Source organism: Leuciscus leuciscus (genome assembly GCF_965113295.1).
Source record: "Leuciscus leuciscus genome assembly, chromosome: 23".
In the NCBI taxonomy this organism is placed as follows: domain Eukaryota; kingdom Metazoa; phylum Chordata; class Actinopteri; order Cypriniformes; family Leuciscidae; genus Leuciscus; species Leuciscus leuciscus.
Window position 1 is genome coordinate 32606127 of NC_138747.1, and position 22588 is coordinate 32628714.

General features: G+C 37.0%; 1 protein-coding gene across 7 annotated transcripts in view; it reads left to right on the forward strand.

Moving 5' to 3' along the window:
• The window catches only part of atg7 (ATG7 autophagy related 7 homolog), a 114573-nt gene that overhangs the window by 46342 nt on the left and 45643 nt on the right, over positions 1 to 22588 (forward strand). For all 7 annotated transcript variants that reach the window (XM_082156422.1, XM_082156423.1, XM_082156424.1 and 4 more), the window contains exons 15-18: positions 4502 to 4578; positions 5958 to 6073; positions 10510 to 10585; positions 19112 to 19192. In XM_082156422.1, coding sequence (XP_082012548.1) covers positions 4502 to 4578; positions 5958 to 6073; positions 10510 to 10585; positions 19112 to 19192 — 350 coding nt within the window. The remainder of the gene's footprint in view (positions 1 to 4501; positions 4579 to 5957; positions 6074 to 10509; positions 10586 to 19111; positions 19193 to 22588) is intronic.

Sequence of the window (22588 nt, forward strand, 5' to 3'; positions counted from 1 at the left end):
ATCCAGAATGTCAGGGTTTTTCTCCCACCACCTGCGTAAAAATCCCCGGCCGAATCACCTACTGTTTTATGTTAAACTGCAAGATCGTGTGGTGATTTAATGTTGCCTGAATCCACATCTCTGAGTTTACAAGAACAGAAGATCATTTAAAAATTCACTTTTTAAATCCTTTTTGACCACTGCCGATCACCGTACGAACGATAACTGTTGCACTTCACTGTAATCTGAATGCTTTTTAAAGATGTACACTTTTATTACTGAAATGCTGGAAAGTATTTACAAGAACAATATTTCATCAGCGCTCCACCTCAGCGAACAAAAAGAAGAAAAGCACGTAAACATTTGAAATGGGCCGTTATTGTGACAGCGATATATATGAGAGAATTTTTAAATATGTAGGCCTTTATGCACAACATTAAAAATACAAACCATGAAGCTTTATTATTACCTCATGTATATAATAGGCTGCATTAACTTGTTTCTGCTAATGTAAATATTTTTTTAATTACATCCTTTTGAGATAAAATGCAAGAATATAAGAACCATTTTGAATATAGCATACGCGCGTCTAGCTTCCTATTTTGCAAAATGAGAATTAAATAATTAAATAATAAATAGAACATTATTCCTATTATTACATTAAATACGAATTTGTTCATTTTATTCCAAGCATATGACATTTTATTTACAGCAGACGATCATGTGACTGATCACGTGAGCAGCGAGTTCGCGGGGTCATAAGATCACAAAACTCGCTCCACCGTCAATAAATCTCCATCCGAATGCATGAGTTTTAGCACTGAGGTGCCATGCTAATTCATTGTTACAGACGTCCACATGAGAAGCAATTACCGTCCGAATAGGGCTATATTAGGGCTATAAACGATAATAACCCTGGTCTGCAGGAAACCTCAAATTCAAAATGTCAAAAGTCATCATCGTTAACTTAAGACAGAGATGCATGTGCTCATTAAAAACCTGAGAATATCATGTAGTTTCAGAACAGAATCTGGCCCTCGTGTTGCGTCTTATTGTGTTTCTGTGTCTCGCTGCATGAGAGCCGTGTTTTTAAGACTGTGTCAAGTTACCAAGACCTCACTCCGTCAATCTCCAGCGCAGGAGCACATCTGTGAATCAGTGTGTGTAGCTGATGTCAGTGAGTGTGTGTGAAGCGTGTTTTCTGCAGGTGTGACTCATGAAAAATCATGAAGATGCTACTTCAACCTGAATTGGCATGATCATATCCAACATCCCTAATTACCTTTGGGTCATGATTACTTGCTTTTTCCATGTTTTTTTTATAACATTAACATATTCATTTTACAGCCATTTTTATTAATAGTTCGGTTCAATTAGGTACTGCAGGCAACTAATTAGGTGCATTTATCACATTGTATAGAGTTAGAGCTGCTCGATTCTGGCTAAAATGAGAATCGCGATTTTTTTGCTTGGAATCAAGATCACGATTCTCTCACGATTCTGAAAAGCTTTATTATTTTAAAGATCTAAAAATCCTGAACATTAGGTTACCAAACAAGATAGAAACAAAATAAGACATAAAACGCTTGCTTCAGTCAAATTTAAATAAATGCAGTAAACAAAAAGAATGTAATATTTAAATAAATAAAAAATGACAATTAAACATTGACAACATTCAAAGGTATTACGCCAGGCTAGACCTATTAAAGATTCTTAGCAAGAAACACTATCAACATTTTTGGGTATGGTGTTGCGTTGAATAGCGTTGCTTTTATAGACGTTTGTTTCGACTGGCCGCTGGTACTTTGTGATTGAGCAGTTTTGTTTTTAACCATCTCATACTGTAGTTTATTGAGATAAGTTTATAATAACTTTGCTTTTCATTTATTACTTAAAGCTCAGTTGAAGTTTTTCGATAGCTACTACATTAAAAACTACTAGCCTAACTGATAAAGTTCACACATTATTTAAAACAAGTGAACAGTCAGTAATAAAATAAGAACAAATACACAAATTACATACCATGAATACTAAATAACAAAGTTTACAAAGTCTAACAGTATATTCAGGTACATAAATTAATAATTAAGCCTAAATGTAAAATAACACCATTTGTCACTGTATAAATTGAATATAGTTTAATCTTTGTTAAAGCTGTATTTTATTGTTTTATTTGACACAGAAATCAGTATACATGTGTGCTGTCACTTTAAGACCGACTGCACGGACCGGAAAAAACCGGACAAATAGCCGTTTCTTTCTCAGCTGTTCACATATGACATAAACGAGAGAAAGCTTGTCGAGATGGTCATTTAGACCGGTATGTTGACAATTTTGTGTTTATGTGTCCGTTCAAGGGCAAGGAAACGCGAAAGAGGAATCAATTCAGCATATTCGAGCGCTGTCTGAAACGCACCTCTCTTTCACTGCGCTTCGAGTGTGTGTGGCTGTGCGCACATATAACGCGCGAGTCCCGGTTTTCGGCTCTTCTTCCGCCATTAAAATTGTTTGAATGTGTAAATTGGCAAGTCAATACACGTCCAAATTATGAACTTTCACTCTATGATGGTTAAATTTAGCATTTAATCCGCGAATCACATGAGTGCCGAACCGAATCTAGTGCGATCCCTATCATCCGTTCCACCCCTAGCGCGTTATCTCGTTGAATATCATTGGCAGAATCGTAGAAATGCAGGATTAAGATCGTGTGGGGGTTGAATCGAGATCGCGATCTTTTAACGATTAATCGTGCAGCTCTAGTATAGAGTCTACATGACTATGTAATACCTACTCAAAAGAAATCTGCAAAATGTTGAGTATGTTTGTTAATGCGAGAGCTGTATTTCCAGAGATAATAAATGAAACATGCTGATATGTGTTTTATAAAGGCTTGTGTTATAAATGTTAAAAAGTAGGGATGCACGATATATCGGCCACCATATCGGTATCGGTTGATATATGCTTATTTTTTATGTTATAGTTATCGGCTCGATAAGAAAATTTGGCCGATATATTAAAGCTGATAAATAATGTATTATCTCCTCCAGCTGAGACGCTTCAGATGCGCACTGTTCAACATGATGATTATGAACTGCTTGAAATATGATTGGAATCACTTAAAAAAAGGAAAATACAGTAAAGTGCAGCACAAGTCTGTCATATCGGCTACATAATATTATAATAAGAACATCATTATAATTGTGTGTTTGGGACGTGGATTTTAATGGTGAGACTTTTGTTTTTCTAATCAGGCTCTCAAAAATGATATAAAAATTTGGATTTAGATTTATCGGCCAATATATCGGTTATCGGCTTTTAAATATAAAGAATTATCGGTTATCGTATCGGACAAAATTTTCATATCGGTGCATCCCTATTAAAAATGCATCTAAACTTATTAGATTGTTATTTTTAGTTACATTTTAATGTTTAGACACTACTGGTAAAAAGCGTTGGACACACTTTATTTTACAGTGACCATGTTACATATGTTACATGTACTTACCATAGTAATAACAGTAAATTATGCATAATTACATGCAACTAACTCTCAACCAAACCCTGTTGTATGTGTTGTTAAATAATATTACTCAGTCCTTAAAAGTATAATTATACTGCAACAGAGACACCTCAAAATAAAGTGTAACCAAAGTGTTTTATTACAACTGTCATAGTAAAGCACTCTTCTTTGATTGAGTCAGTCTTGCTCTGAAGGCCTGCAAACAGATCCAATCCTGCAATGTGGATTGAAAATGAGCATTTCTTCTATAAATAAAATTAGGGATGCGCCAATATGATTTTTACATATTTATCGGCCGATACCGATAACCGATAATTCTTTATATTTGAAAGCCGATAACCGATATATTGGCTGATAAATCTAAATCCAAATTTCTATATCATTTTTGAGAGCCTGATTACAAAAACAAAAGTCTCACCCTTAAAATCCCAAACACACATTTATAATGATGTTCTTAATATAATTTTATGTAGCCGATATGATTGTATTTTACTGTATTTTCCTTTATTGAAGTGATTCCAATCATATTTCAAGCAGTTCATAATCATCATGTTGAACAGTGCGCATCTGAAGCGTCTCAGCTGGAGGAGATAATACATTATTTATCGGCTTTGATATATCTGCCAAATTTTCTTATTGGGCCGATAACGATAACATTAAAAATGAACATATATCGACCGATACCGATATGGTTGCCGATATATCGTGCATTACTAAATAAAATATAATTAAAATGCAGAACTGAGAATTCAAACTGACTTCAATCTCCCAGAAAAATTAAAACATTTATTTTGCTTTTGGAGATGTTCGTACACTAATAAGTGCAAAATGATACACATGATCACATGTTCAAATCTATTCATTCGCAGGATTGGTTCACAGCATTCACTGATCAAGATTCATAGAATTTCATTAGTCATCTTGTATAGGGATGCTGTATTCTGAGATTCTGAGGTGTTTGCTTGTGATTCTGCTATAAGCATGACTTGTATTAATTCTCAGGAGCGTCTCTGTTCTCCAACATACCCGGACACCGCCTTGGCTGCTACTTCTGTAATGATGTGGTCGCCCCTGGAGACGTGAGTTTTAATCAAGTACTTTCATATCTGTAGTGAAATTAGGTTTTCCTCTGGACACGTATTATATTAAATTCTAGCTCAAACCAGTCAATCATATGCTAAAGTGCCTTGAAATCAATCGACACTCTTAGCTGTAAATCACAACCTGAAGCAAAATATGATTGAAAATTATGTTCAAACTGAATAATCCTTTTACAAGGGGCTTTCGCACCGGAGGAACCTTTTCATAGTTCCTAGAACTATTGGCGGAAGTACGATTTTAGTTCTAGGAACTCCTTTTAGATTAACTAATTTACTCCTACTTCAGAGTCGGTCTAAACCAGCGCTATAGGAACTACAGTGACGTTAGTGTTCTCTGATTGGCCGAACGCACGCGAAACACCAGCACACGCCATTATTAAAAAAGCAGTGTAAACACACAGATTATAGCCTATATATTTACTCCAGAAACTAACTCTACGAACATGTAAAACAGTGATAGATGAAGCTCTTAACCTCTACGCTGAGGAGAAAATCCAGCACAACTTTGAGGAGACCGAGAGAAACATGATTATGTATTTCTGCTCAGCAACACTGGACATTCATTACTGTCTACTTTCTATGAATAACATTTCTATCGAATAACGAATTAGACAGGACTGTTAGACAGATCGTAAAATCAAAATCAAAATAAAAGTCCTAAGGGAATCATCAGTTCTCGGGGAGCCATCCTGGTGGCTAGTTCCTAGAACTACCCGGTGCGAAAGCCCATCATGAATAGGTTTGGTTTCCATGATTTGTGGTTTCAGCTGTTGTTTAACCCTGCTAGTGAGCTCTTCTCCCCTCATTAGTGAGCTCTTCTCCACTCATTAGTGAACTGTTCTCCCTCATTATTGAGCTCTTCTCCATTCATTAGTGAGCTCTTCTCCCCTCATTAGTGAGCTCTTCTCCATTCATTAGTGAGCTCTTCTCCCCTCATTAGTGAGCTCTTCTCCATTCATTAGTGAGCTCTTCTCCCCTCATTAGTGAGCTCTTCTCCATTCATTAGTGAGCTCTTCTCCCCTCATTAGTGAGCTCTTCTCCATTCATTAGTGAGCTCTTCTCCCCTCATTAGTGAGCTCTTCTCCCCTCATTAGTGAGCTCTTCTCCCCTCATTAGTGAACTGTTCTCCCCTCATTAATGAGCTCTTCTCCCCTCATTAGTGGACTGTTCTCCCTCATTAGTGAGCTCTTCTCCCCTCATTAGTGAGCTCTTCTCCCCCTCATTAGTGAGCGCTTCTCCATTCATTAGTGAGCTCTTCTCCCCTCATTAGTGAGCTCTTCTCCCCTCATTAGTGAGCTCTTCTCCCCTCATTAGTGAACTGTTCTCCCCTCATTAATGAGCTCTTCTCCCCTCATTAGTCCACCAGAGACAGGACTCTAGACCAGCAGTGCACAGTGAGCCGCCCGGGTCTGGCCATGATTGCTGGAGCTCTTGCTGTGGAGCTGATGGTGTCTGTTCTCCAGCACCCAGAGGGGTACGTGCCATTCATTCACTTCAACACAACACATCAGCTACTGAAAATCAAGTCTGTCTTCTGATGCATTGTAGAAAAATCATGAAGAATGCCTGACTGAAGCCGTTTTAACATGTATGAACTTTACAGCTAGCCATTTTTCTATGCCATTTTGTAGCATGTTCACACTGGAACTACACTCCAAATACCCGGATGAAGCACTTAATTAAAGAGGCCGTATTATGCCCTTTCTCAAAGTCTTGATGTTGTTTTTTGGGCTCTGTTAGAGCAGGTTTTTATGGAAGCTCGTTTCCGGCAAAAAAAAAAAAAAAAAAGAAAGGTTATTGTGACTTTTTATTTCAGAATTGCATGATATAAAGGCACAATTGTGTGTTATAAAGTAAGAATTGTGAGAAATAAACTTGCAAATTCTGACTTTATAACACGCAATTGCAACTATATCACGCAATTCTGACCTTATATCTTGCAATTCTGAGAAATAAAGTCAGAATTGTGAGATGTATAATCGCAATTGTGTCACAATTATCTATTAAAATATTTTATTATGTGTCAGAAACAAGCTTCCACAGGTTTTCCTGCTTGAATGTTGATTATTTTCCTCATATTCTCCATTGTTGAGGCTCCTCTCTTCCCAGTCTGTCAGTAACACTCTGTTTACTTCCTGTCTCTATGAAGCCCCTCCTTCTGAAAATCACACTGTGCTCTGATTGGTCGGCTGGAGCAGTGTGTTGTGATTGGTCGAGCACTTCGAGTGTGTTTGGGGGAATGTGCCCTACTTTAGCTACTTTTATATTTTACGCACCAATCATCGGCATACTTTCATTTCATTTCAATATGGATGGAACATATACAACTAATAAATAGAGCAAAATCGTGCAAATTGCGAAGGCTGGCCGTTTTAATATCAGTGTCAGTGTAAGAGTAAGATACAAAAAAAGGAACAGCACTTATAGCAATTACGCTGTAATGTCATATCTGAAGTGCAGAAAAAGCCTGTGTATTGCTTTTTATGTATTTCCAGATGAATGAGAGGGTATAGAAAGCTTTCATTCATGTTTACTATTCAAGGAAGACTTTAAAAAGCAGGGGCCGTTCCTCTCAGTGCCCGAGATAGTGCTGGCATCCAGTCGGTCTCTCTTCAGGTGCATTACGCTGTTATAGAGCCGGGATAAAAGCCTTCAGATGATACGAAACCCTCGTATGATAAGAGATCCACTACTGCTTTCAGCTGCTGTGTTACAGGAGAACTTCCACTTCAGAAACCACAATAAAGTCAGAGAGTATCAATCATTTGGGGGATTTTAAAATACATTTTCCTATCCAGTGTTTTTAATATGCGCACTGGCGCAGCGGGACACTCTGATTGGTTCTGATCTTTCGTCTGAGGCTACGCCTACATTCATCCGAATACATTTGAAAATGCGTTTTCAGGCGTTTCAGTGCGAATGAGAAACTTTTGGAAAACGCCTGAAAACAGTAATTCCCCTTTACAGCGCATGTGTAAACCCTCGCTAAAGCTCACTGAGACGATACAGACGGAGAAATAAATAATAAAGTTATCGCTCAATTCTTCTGACAGGATCATTTTATCTCCTCATTCACTGATGGTCCAGGTCGCTCTCACTCACTATTATATGTTTGGTGTAAAACACTAAAACTGCTCATGTTTCACCGCAGGACAGCAGATGTGAGTGTATTCTGTCATCTGTGCAGGACTGTGATATGAAGAGTGTGTGAAGTCACATATTTCAGCAACAGTGTGAGAGTGAATAGCAGATAACAGGCACAACACCGCTATAAACATCAATATCTATCGGTACAATATGCGTCACATGACTAAACTTACGCCATCGTTCTCACAGTCCACACTACAGTCCACACTACAGTCCACACTACAGTCCACACTACAGTCCACACTGCAGTCCACACTACAGTCCACACTGCAGTCCACACTACAGTCCACACTACAGTCCACACTACAGTCCACACTACAGGCCACACTACAGGCCACACTACAGTCCACACTACAGTCCACACCACAGTCCACACCACAGTCCACACTACAGGCCACACTACAGTCCACACTACAGTCCACACTACAGTCTACAGTCCACACTACAGGCCACACTACAGTCCACACTACAGTCCACACTACAGTCTACAGTCCACACTACAGTCCACACTACAGTCCACACTACAGTCCACACTACAGTCCACACCACAGTCCACACTACAGTCCACACTACAGTCCACACCACAGTCCACACTACAGTCCACACTACAGTCCACACTGCAGTCCACACTACAGTCCACACTACAGTCCACACTACAGGCCACACTACAGTCCACACTACAGTCCACACTACAGTCCACACTACAGTCCACACTACAGTCCACACTACAGTCCACACCACAGTCCACACTACAGTCCACACTACAGTCCACACCACAGTCCACACTACAGTCCACACTACAGTCCACACTGCAGTCCACACTACAGTCCACACTACAGTCCACACTACAGGCCACACTACAGTCCACACTACAGGCCACACTACAGTCCACACTACAGTCCACACTACAGTCCACACTACAGTCCACCCTACAGTCCACCCTACAGTCCACACTACAGTCCACCCTACAGTCCACACTACAGTCCACACTACAGTCCACACTACAGTCCACACTACAGGCCACACTACAGGCCACACTACAGTCCACACTACAGTCCACACCACAGTCCACACTACAGTCCACACTACAGGCCACACTACAGTCCACACTACAGTCCACACTACAGTCTACAGTCCACACTACAGGCCACACTACAGTCCACACTACAGTCCACACTACAGTCTACAGTCCACACTACAGTCCACACTACAGTCCACACTACAGTCCACACTACAGTCCACACTACAGTCCACACTACAGTCCACACTACAGTCCACACTACAGTCCACACTACAGGCCACACTACAGGCCACACTACAGTCCACACTACAGTCCACACTACAGTCCACACTACAGTCCACACTACAGTCCACCCTACAGTCCACACTACAGTCCACCCTACAGTCCACCCTACAGTCCACCCTACAGTCCACACTACAGTCCACACTACAGTCTACAGTCCACACTACAGTCCACACTACAGTCCACACTACAGTCCACACTACAGTCCACACTACAGTCCACACTACAGGCCACACTACAGTCCACACTACAGGCCACACTACAGGCCACACTACAGTCCACACTACAGTCCACACTACAGTCCACACTACAGTCCACACTACAGTCCACACTACAGGCCACACTACAGGCCACACTACAGGCCACACTACAGTCCACACTACAGTCCACACTACAGTCCACACTACAGTCCACACTACAGCGAGAAAACGGCGTTTTCAAATTGATCCACTTTGGAGAGCGTTTTCAAAAAGCTTCGTTCTCCTTAATAAAATGTGACCAATTAATAAAACACATGCGTTGTCTTTCTCGACTGTATAAGTTTACGTTAGGCATAACAGAGAGTGTCTGCTAGGATACAGACATGTTGACATCATTTTTGTGTGAATTTGTCCATTCAAGCACAAGACTTGAAAGAGGACTCAATATTTGCTTCTTGTCTAAGAGGTGTGCGTGCTTCGGATGAGTGCACACACACACACACACACACACACACAAATCTTCTCACAGCGTGCGCAAGATCTCTTTCGCGTCTTGCTCTTGAATGTTTGAATGGGCAAAGCTTAAATGAGTTTAGTTTGAACACAGATAGGAGTGTGTGCAGTTCAGGTCTCGCCTGCGCTCGCGCGCTAACACACACAGGTGATGGCGGTGTAAATGACGGTTCATGTTCGAGCATACAGCACTCATATTGAACAAAGTTTACAAAGAGTAACCGTTCTGTTAACGTTTTTTGATTATCGCTGTTGTAATGCCGCTGTTATTGGGGAGCCAGCATGTGCATCCATCAACAGAGAAACTGTGATTATAGATTATATACCAACAAACCAGTAATAGATGCGTCATCAGTAGGAGTGTAATGATACTCTCATGTCACGATTCGATGCATATTACGACACTGAACTCACAATAAAATATTATTGTGATACTCCAAGACATATGATAAAAGGTTTACAAAAAATTTACTGTTGATTAAAATGCTAAATTTGGTATTTCATAGTGTGTGTAAATGAATAGACTTGGACTTGGTGCTGAAACCCAAAGCACAGGACAATAGAGACACCAGAATAAAAATATTCATGATTCTGAAGCTGAAAATACACACTAACTCTACCCCTAAACCTACCCAACACACACACACACACACACACACACACACACACACACACACACACACACACACACACACACACACACACACACTGAGAGTCTCTAAGCATAACCCTGTGTTTCTCTGCCAGAGGTTACGCGGTGGCCAGTAGCAGTGATGACCGGATGAATGAACCGCCAACATCACTGGGTCTCGTCCCACATCAGGTCAGTTATGGATATATATATTATTATATACATATATATTTATATGAAAATTTTGGCCGATACCGATAATTATTTATATCTGAAAGCCGATAACCGATATATTGGCCGATAAATCTAAATCCAAGTTTTTATATAATTTTTGAGAGCCAGATTACAAAAACACAAGTCTCACCATTAAAATCCACGTCCCAAACACACAATTATGATATTCTCATCATAATATTATGTAGCCGATATGACAGACTTGTGCTGCACTTTACTGTATTTTCCTTTATTAAAGTGATTCCAATCATATTTCAAGCAGTTCATAATCATCATGTTGAACAGTGCGCATCTGAAGCGTCTCAGCTGGAGGAGATATTACATTATTTATCAGATTTAATATATCGGCCACATTTTCTTATCGAGCCGATAATGATAACATTCAAAATGAAAATATATTGATACCGATATATTGTGCATCCCTACTTATAATAATGAACTTTATTATTATACAAATACCCTTCTGAATCGCGATCACAATCACAATCTTATCACAATTATTTTTCATGTTGGATTTTAAGGGTATTTTGCAAGTCACTGATTTGCACAGACAAACTAATTTACATATTTTAAAATGTAACCTCACAAGGGAACAAAAGATCAAAATATGTGTAAAAATGTCAGCTTTAGTAGGACAAATACAATATATGATACAACTTAAACAATTAAAGACAAAGAAAATTAAAAAAGTGAAATTGTCTTTGAATGTTATAATTTAGATTAAACTCGCGAGACTCGTTAGCATAGACGGCGGTGCTGGTGTTTATTGTGGGATTGAGGGTTTTGTGGAAATGTCGTCATTTACACCATGGTTTGGGTGTGAAGTGGACGCGTTCTGCCGTGTTCCTCACGATCGTCTCCTGTGTCTCTGGATTGCCATGGAAGAATGAGATTGCACATTGACAGGAGCAGATCCATGGGCTAATCCTCCACGAGAGTGTTTGGAGGCTCGTGCTGTAGTGATGGCCTTATCTTGGCACGTTTGGGGACGTTCACCAGCTTTACGAGTCCCTGGAGTCAGAGAGAATGAGGAAAAGCAGGGAAGGTTATATTGGGGATGAAGAGGAAGTGTTCGTACTCCTCAACTCTGTATGGCCTCATTTCCATCGTCTGAAGATTCAGCATGACGTCACTTTTCACACGCATGAACAGGATTTTATATTTACATGACTATTCTCTGAGCCGTTGAATGAACATCGAACACGCATGTAAAAAGGAGATATTTAGTAGAATGTTCACACTGCTCTTTTCCATGCAGTGATAGTGGATGGGGATCAGGGGTATTATAGTTAATCATACTAAAATATTATTATCATTATTTGCTTCTCTTTTCCCATGTCAGATCTCATTCACTTTCACACATTGTGTGTCACACCAAATACATTTATAGTGAGTTCCTTTCTTGGGTTCAATCCTCAGGGAATACATCTGATAACATCTCCATCATGGATGCAATGTAATGCCACTTTGGCTGAAAGCATCTGTCCACCTTTACTCATGTTATTCCAAACTTGTATGACCTTCTTCCTTGTGTCGGAACATAAAATAAGTTATTTTGAGAATGGACGATGACGTCATGATTTGGGTGAATTGTCCCTTTAAGACTTTAGTATTTAAATGAGCTCTGATGTGATTGGCTAAACTCTGTGTGGGTGTAATTCACTGGGAGGAGCCAAGCTGCCAAGACCGAGACACCATTCCTGTTCCTCGAGGAAACCGAAACATAGTGCAAATGATCCCGTTTTCCTCATGGTGTGCATGTGTCAAAAAGATGATTTGGAAAATATTTTACTAGAAGATATTATTTCAGTCTTACTATTGAAAATCTCATGTTTAAGTCGATGTGTTACTGCTATTTCATTGCAATTATTTCTTAAGCTTCTTAAATTATTTAAGTTCTACACCATTTTTTTCAGTGTATGATTTTATTTTGATAATCATGGAAAAGCACCAACGTATATTTCGCTGTGCTTGCGTGCACTTGCATTTATGATACATTTTACATGCAGTTGTTTATGTTGTTGCTTCTTCCAATTTTACAGCCTCGCTATAATTCATAAAGTGGCACAGCAGGACCCCCTGCCTGTGTGCTGAGTCTTAGCAAGAACACACACACACACACATACACACACACACACACACACACACACACACACACACACACACACACACACACACACACACACACACACACACACACACACACACAGGGGGCTAATGACGCAGCTACAGACGTCAAAGAGCCGCTCTCCGGGTTATGAGCTCCACTAGCATGAATATTCCCTCCTCAAGAACCCATAATTCATATGCGACTCCTTTCGAATAATGTGATTAATCAGGAAAGCTCTCTTGACTGTGACTCAATATCATCATAAGACCAGACGCTGGTGAACCGGACACAAGCCACGACTGGGTCATTATAATCCCTGACCTTAGAAATCAATCTGGATGGGATGTAGTGTGATGAGGATTTTTGCATTAATGTTGCAGGAGAACATTGGGAAGTGGGAAGCGTCTCATTGGCTCACACTGACCTCTGCTGGCCGTCAGAGGAACTGCAGCGGAAGCTTTAGATTTGGTTAATAGCCTGTGATCGTCTAGTGAGCACATGTGTGTTTGAGAGCAGAGCTAGTCAGCTGTGTGTCTCAGGACTGTGTGTGTGTGTGTGTGTGTGTGTGTGTGTGTGTGTGTGTGGTGAAGCTCTGACCAGCAACAGGACATTATTATTGATCGTTTGGTTTCTATTTCGCTGGTGTTGTGTTGGGAAGCTCCACATAAACACAGACTCTCGTGTAGAAGTTTGGTGTCAGTACAGTTTTTTTTTTTTATTAATCAAAGATGCATTGAATATATCAAAAGTGACAGGAAAGGCATATAAAATTGTTTCCATGTTTCCACAAAAATATGAACTGTTTAATAATGAATGTTTCTTGATCATCAAATCATCTCTGAAGGATCATGTGACACTGAAGACTGGAGTAATGATGCTGAAAATTCAGCTTTGATCACAGGAATATATTACACTTTACTGTATATTCACATAGAAAACAGTTATTATAAATTGCAATAATATTTCACTGTTTTTACAGTATTTCTAATCTAATAAATATGAAGCTTGTTTCCGCCACAGAATGAAACATTTTAAAAGATAATTGCTACTTTATATCTCCCATTTCTGATTTTATAACACAATTGCGACTTTATTTAGATGCAAACTCGCAATTATGAGGAAAAAAATGTCAAAATTGCGTGAAATAAAGTCAAAATTGTGAGATAAAAAGTCGCAATTACCTTTTTTGTTTTGTATTCTGTGGCGTAAAGATATAAATGCAGCATTGCTGAGCAGAACAGACTCTTTCTTAAACATTAAAGCATCTTTCCGACCCCAAACCTTCCAATGGTAGTGTGTTTCGAACCTCAAATAACTTCCAATAACCTGCAACTTTTCATTTACCAGCCCAGATGATTAATAACTGAACATATATATTGTGGCCACAACAAACATGATTCAGATGCATAAACAGCATTTTAAAATGTATGCATTTAATTGCATTAATAACAAGAAAAGTGTCACCTGGAAACAAGCGGCTGGTCTTCATTTTAGTGGATGTGTGGACAAACTAACAACATCATCCACTATAACCACAGTCAGACAAAGTCTTTTCAGTCAAAGCCCTTTTTATGTTTTGCATTCAGACATGTTTAATATGGTTGATCTCGTGCTCAAACTTCATTTCCCTGATATTTCTTCCCTCCAATTTGATTTAAAACGTAATTAGATTTGAACAGAAAGTCATTGGAGGCATTTCTAAATATGAATCCGACTTATTGTGTGGATTTGACACCATGAATGTGGATTTACATCAAAGTGTCTTGAGCTGGAGCGCATGGAATCATGGGTAATGCGTAATGTAAATTCCTGGTAATCTTCCCACCGATGCCTCGACCGCTCTTATCTTTTCCTCCGGCTCTTTCTTTAATTTGCTTTCAATTAAGATAGTAACTCTGGAGTCTGTGTGAGGAGTGTGTGTGACTGTAACCAAACACACACACACACACACACACACCTAATTTATTCCACCGCCAGATATATCATACATCACGAGAAATCATTGAGCTTTCATACGGAAACCACCAATAATCATGTACATTTACTTGCAGAAAGGGTTTATACAAATTGTATAGTAAACAAATAAAATATATAGTAAAAAAAAACCAAGTAAAATAAATAACCGATATAAATAAATAATAATGTATATAATACATACATCTGTAATACAAATCTCATATAATTTATATTGAATAAACACACACACACGCGTAAAAATATAGCATAGTAAAATAAATAAATATGTAAAACAAATAAAATCCTAAAGTTTTTATAATAAATATGTATATATTCAATAAATATAATGGAAATTAATTTAAAACACGGATCAAATATATAGTATTATATAGGATATTTAAATGTAACAGTATTATATAGGATATTTAAATGTAACAGTATTATATAGGATATTTAAATGTAACAGTATTATATAGGATATTTAAATGCAACAGTATTATATAGGATATTTAAATGTAACAGTATTATATAGGATATTTAAATGCAACAGTATTATAAAGGATATTTAAATGTAACAGTAAAATGCAACAGTATTATAAAGGATATTTAAATGTAACAGTATTATATAGGATATTTAAATGTAACAGTATTATATAGGATATTTAAATGTAACAGTATTATATAGGATATTTAAATGCCACAGTATTATATAGGATATTTAAATGTAACAGTATTATATAGGATATTTAAATGTAACAGTATTATATAGGATATTTAAATGCCACAGTATTATATAGGATATTTAAATGTAACAGTATTATATAGGATATTTAAATGCAACAGTATTATATAGGATATTTAAATGTAACAGTATTATATAGGATATTTAAATGCAACAGTATTATATAGGATATTTAAATGCAACAGTATTATATAGGATATTTAAATGTAACAGTATTATATAGTATACTTAAATGTAACAGTATTATATAAAGGATATTTAAATGTAACAGTATTATATAGGATATTTAAATGTAACAGTATTATATAGGATATTTAAATGTAACAGTATTATATAGGATATTTAAATGCAACAGTATTATATAGGATATTTAAATGCAACAGTATTATATAGGATATTTAAATGTAACAGTATTATATAGGATATTTAAATGTAACAGTATTATATAGGATATTTAAATGTAACAGTATTATATAAAGGATATTTAAATGTAACAGTAAAATGCCACAGTATTATATAGGATATTTAAATGCAACAGTATTATATAGGATATTTAAATGTAACAGTATTATATAGGATATTTAAATGTAACAGTATTATATAGGATATTTAAATGCAACAGTATTATATAGGATATTTAAATGTAACAGTATTATATAGGATATTTAAATGTAACAGTATTATATAGGATATTTAAATGTAACAGTATTATATAGGATATTTAAATGTAACAGTATTATATAGGATATTTAAATGTAACAGTATTATATAGGATATTTAAATGTAACAGTATTATATAGGATATTTAAATGCAACAGTATTATATAGGATATTTAAATGTAACAGTATTATATAGGATATTTAAATGCAACAGTATTATATAGGATATTTAAATACAACAGTATTATTTAGGATATTTAAATGTAACAGTATTATATAGGATATTTAAATGTAACAGTATTATATAGGATATTTAAATGTAACAGTATTATATAAAGGATATTTAAATGTAACAGTATTATATAGGATATTTAAATGTAACAGTATTATAAAGGATATTTAAATGTAACAGTAAAATGCAACAGTATTATAAAGGATATTTAAATGTAACAGTATTATATAGGATATTTAAATGCAACAGTATTATAAAGGATATTTAAATGCAACAGTATTATAAAGGATATTTAAATGTAACAGTATTATATAGGATATTTAAATGTAACAGTATTATATAGGATATTTAAATGTAACAGTAAAATGTAACAGTATTATATAGGATATTTAAATGTAACAGTATTATATAGGATATTTAAATGTAACAGTATTATAAAGGATATTTAAATGTAACAGTAAAATGCAACAGTATTATAAAGGATATTTAAATGTAACAGTATTATATAGGATATTTAAATGCAACAGTATTATATAGGATATTTAAATGCAACAGTATTATATAGGATATTTAAATGCAACAGTATTATATAGGATATTTAAATGTAACAGTATTATATAGGATATTTAAATGCAACAGTATTTTATAGGATATTTAAATGTAACAGTATTATAAAGGATATTTAAATGTAACAGTATTATATAGGATATTTAAATGCAACAGTATTTTATAGGATATTTAAATGTAACAGTATTATAAAGGATATTTAAATGTAACAGTATTATATAGGATATTTAAATGTAACAGTATTATATAGGATATTTAAATGTAACAGTAAAATGTAACAGTATTATATAGGATATTTAAATGTAACAGTATTATATAGGATATTTAAATGCAACAGTATTATATAGGATATTTAAATGCAACAGTATTATATAGGATATTTAAATGCAACAGTATTATAAAGGATATTTAAATGCAACAGTATTATAAAGGATATTTAAATGTAACAGTAAAATGTAACAGTATTATATAGGATATTTAAATGCAACAGTATTATATAGGATATTTAAATGCAACAGTATTATATAGGATATTTAAATGCAACAGTATTATAAAGGATATTTAAATGCAACAGTATTATAAAGGATATTTAAATGTAACAGTATTATATAGGATATTTAAATGTAACAGTATTATATAGGATATTTAAATGTAACAGTATTATATAGGATATTTAAATGTAACAGTAAAATGTAACAGTATTATATAGGATATTTAAATGTAACCGTAAAATGCTACAGTATTATATAGGATATTTAAATGTAACAGTATTATATAGGATATTTAAATGTAACCGTAAAATGCTACAGTATTATATAGGATATTTAAATGTAACCGTAAAATGCTACAGTATTATATAGGATATTTAAATGCAACAGTATTATATAGGATATTTAAATGCAACAGTATTATATAGGATATTTAAATGCTACAGTATTATATAGGATATTTAAATGCAACAGTATTTTATAGGATATTTAAATGCAACAGTATTATATAGGATATTTAAATGTAACAGTATTATATAGGATATTTAAATGCTACAGTATTATATAGGATATTTAAATGCAACAGTATTTTATAGGATATTTAAATGCAACAGTATTATAAAGGATATTTAAATGTAACAGTATTATATAGGATATTTAAATGCTACAGTATTATATAGGATATTTAAATGCAGTATTATATAGGATTAGAAAGGATTGGTTGATTAGAATTGCATTATAAATATACTTTATTCTCATGAAAATACCTGAGATAAACCATATATTGTCACAGTAAGACGTACTTATATTGGGCTACAACTGTTTCTTGATTGGAAAGTGTGTGTGGGACATGAGAGTTTATGTCGTTTTGATTTAAGGAATGATTTTGTTTTTATAATGATATATTTAAAGAGGAAACTCGCCTGTCCATGATTAACTCCCGGGTCGCAGGATTAGTTTCGATCATCAACTCTCTCTGCCAACTCAGGTTTTATACTGAGTTTAGTGTGACATCAGTAGCGAACAGCCAATCACAGGCTGAGATTCACTTCTCTCTTCTACATAATATTACGAGATTACAAAAAAAATTAAGAATTTAAACAAATTTACACAGCAAGAAGAAAATATCTGTCTATGAAAGAGGACAACTAAAAGAAAAAGTCTTGCTAAATCAGTGCAAGTAAAAGTTGTGAAGTTAGTTTGATAAATGTATAGAGAGAATTGAACATAATCTTACATGTAGTCATTTTATAGCTTTATCTATTGATTCTAAAGCGTATTTATATTCCCTTTATATATTTATTCATTTAAACTGTGCGTAATAATAATTTATAAGCTAAAATTGCACGTGTGATCGATTAACGGTATAATAATTACATAAATAATATCTAAATCATACCAAATTATTATTATTATAAATAAGCATTACTAAAAGCCAGAGGATTTTGCCTTTAAAAATCATTAGCTGTGTAGTGACCTTTAATGTGGAGTAGAAACAGGAGTTTGGTTTAGGGTTATTTACTTATAATTATGCAAAATTTACTGTTATTAGTATAGTAAGTACATGTAGTAACGTGCAACTACGTCACTTAAAAATAAAGTGTTACCTTTGATTTTTAAATCGTTACTTCCTGCTGTTTTTACTAACACACACCAGGTGGCGCTAGAGAGTGAGGAATATTTTCTTTACTGATTATGTGTTGCTTAAAAACATTTGTTGTCCTTCCAGATTCGAGGATTCCTGGCAAGATTTGACAACGTCCTTCCTGCAAGTTTGGCGTTTGACAAATGCACCGCATGCTCACCAGTTGTAAGTGTCCGTTTACATGCTTTATTAAAATTACACTTTATTAAAAGTGTCATGCAGTGCCAGAGTCAAGCACTGACTAAAAAACAGGTTTTGTTATTATAATACAGTAATTTATAATCAAATACTATGCTTGTTTAAGGAGTGTCAGAGTCTAATGGTATCTCAAGCATGCTTGTCCTGCAGATATTTGGAGTATCTGTAGATGATGTGTGTGTGTGTGTGTGTGTGTTTGAGAGGCCATGTGTGTTGAATTAAGCTTCTTGTTGATGTCACAGTCGCATGCGAGTAATTAGGGCTGAATTGAAGTGTTTTTTCCCAGCGGTCACACTGTTGTCGACGGGTTCGCGTCTCATAAATCTCTTCTGCATGTGTGGATGTGGGTTTTCACTCGCCCTCGCTCTTATTTAGTGTTTTCGGAGCCACTCCTTCCTCCCAAACACACACTGGTACGTGAATACAGTGAGTCTGAAGCCGTAACTCTTCCCTTCCCCCTCTTCACTCACTTTCTCCCAAGTTCTCTCTCTCTCTCGCTCTTGCTCTCCTTCTATTTTCTTTGCGCTGTAAAGACATAAAAAGCCTCATAAAATGTCTCAGATCTTTAACTTTGATGCAAGACTGTGTGAGGTCAGAGTCGAGGGGTTCCTATCCATGTCTTTTACAGAAATAGTTTACCTAAAAATATACATTTCAGTGTTAAGACACTAAGGTTGGTAAATTATTTTAAACTCAGTGTTTCTGTAGTGAACAGAAGTAAAGACCATTTAATTCAAACTCTAACTAAATCCATAAGCTCTGAGTAGACCTGCATGAAACATCTTTAGTATTAGTTTCCGATGATTTTGATGTGATTCAGTTATTTGATAGATAGACAGATAGATAGATAGATAGATAGACAGACAGATAGATAGATAGATAGATAGATAGATAGATAGATTGATAGATTGATAGATTGATGGAGTGATGGGTGGATGGATGGATGGATAGAGGGATGGATGGATTGACATATAGATAGATAGATAGATAGATAGATAGATAGATAGATAGATAGATAGATAGATAGATAGATCCCACGCTTTACACCACTGCACCTCACACTTTACACCACACGCTTTACACCACTGCATCCCACGCTTTACACCACTGCACCACACGCTTTACACCACTGCATCCCACGCTTTACTCCACTGCACCTCACGCTTTACACCACTGCACCTCACGCTTTACACCACTGCATCCAACACTTTACACCACTGCATCCCTCTCTTTACACCACTACAACCCACACTTTACACCACTGCATCCAACGCTTTACACCACTGCACCTCACGCTTTACACCACTGCATCCCACGCTTTACACCACTGCACCCCACGCTTTACACCACTGCATCCCTCTCTTTACACCACTGCATCCCACGCTTTACACCACTGCATCCCTCTCTTTACTCCACTGCATCCCTCTCTTTACACCACTGCATCCCACGCTTTACACCACTGCACCCCCCACGCTCTACACCACCTCATTCCACGCTTTACACCACTGCATTCCACGCTTTACACCTCTGCACCCCTCTCTTTACACCACTGCATCCTTCTCTTTACACCAGTGCACCCCACGCTTTACACCACTGCACCCCACGCTTTACACACTACATCCCTCTTTTTACACCACTGCATCCCTCTCTTTACTCCACTGCATCCCTCTCTTTACACCACTGCATCCCATGCTTTACACCACACGCTTTACACCACTGCATCCCTCTCTTTACACCCCACTGCACCCCACGCTTTACACCACTGCATCCCTCTCTTTACACCACTGCATCCCATGCTTTACACCACTGCATCTCACGCTTTACATTTACATTTACATTTACATTTACATTTATTCATTTAGCTGACGCTTATATCCGAAGCGACTTACAATTGCTATATATGTCAGAGGTCGCACGCCTCTGGAGCAACTAGGGGTTAAGTGTCTTGCTCAGGGACACATTGGTGTCTCACAGTGGATTCGAACCCGGGTCTCTCACACCAAAGGCATGTGTCTTATCCATTGCGCCACAACCACCCCTCTCTTTAAACCACTGCATCCCATGCTTTACACCACTGCATCTCACGCTTTACACCACTGCACCCCTCTCTTTAAACCACTGCATCCCATGCTTTACACCACTGCATTCCACACTTTACACCACTGCATCCCACGCTTTACACCACTGCACCCCACGCTTTACAACACTCCATCCCTCTCTTTACACCACTGCACCCCACGATTTACACCACTGCACCCCACGCTTTACACCACTGCATCCCTCTTTTTACACCACTGCATCTCACGCTTTACACCACTGCATCCCATGCTTTACACCACTGCATCTCACGCTTTACACCACTGCACCCCTCTCTTTACACCAATTCATCCCATGCTTTACACCACTGCATTCCACACTTTACACCACTGCATCCCACGGTTTACACCACTGCACCCCATGCTTTACACTACTCCATCCCTCTCTTTACACCACTGCACCCCACGATTTACACCACTGCTCCCCACGATTTACACCACTGCACCCCACGCTTTACACCACTGCATCCCACGCTTTACACCACTGCATCCCACGCTTTACACCACTTCATCCCATGCTTTACATTGCACTTGGTGATGTAAGGCTTGGATGCAGCTGCACGGCCATGGAAACCCGTTCCATGACGCTCTACGCACTGTTCTTGAGCTAATCTGAAGGCCACACGAAGTTTGGAGGTCTGTAGCTATTGACTCTGCAGAAAGTTGCCGACTTCTGCGCACTGTGTGCATCAGCATGCGCTGATCCGCTCTGTGATTTTAAGTGAACTTCCACTTCGGGTCTGAGTTGCTGTTGTTCCCCATTGCTTCCACTTTGTTATAATACCACTAATAGTTGACCGTGGAATATTTATTAGTGAGGAAATTTCATGAATGGACTTATTGCACAGGTGGCAACCGATCACGGTTTTACTCTTGAGTTCACGGAGCTCCTGAGAGTGACCCATTCTTTCACAGAGATTTGTAGAAGCGTCTGCATGCCTAGTGCTTGATTTTATACAACTGTGGCCATGAAGGGGATTAGAACACCTGAATTCAATGATTTGGAAGGGTGTCCCAATACTTTTGGCAATTTGGTGTAGATGGATGGATAGATGGATAGAATAGACAACAGGAAGTGTTGAATGTGTTGATTAATGGTGTGTGTCTTATATAAGCTCTAGTAACAGTAGCTGAGCTGAAATAAGAGCCAGTCGTGTGTCAGTGATGTTAGTAGTGTTGCTCTCCACCAGCTGTATGTGTGTGTGTGTGTGTTTGAGTGTGAAACCATGGAAACAAACACTCCAGCCATCCACAGACAAACACTTGT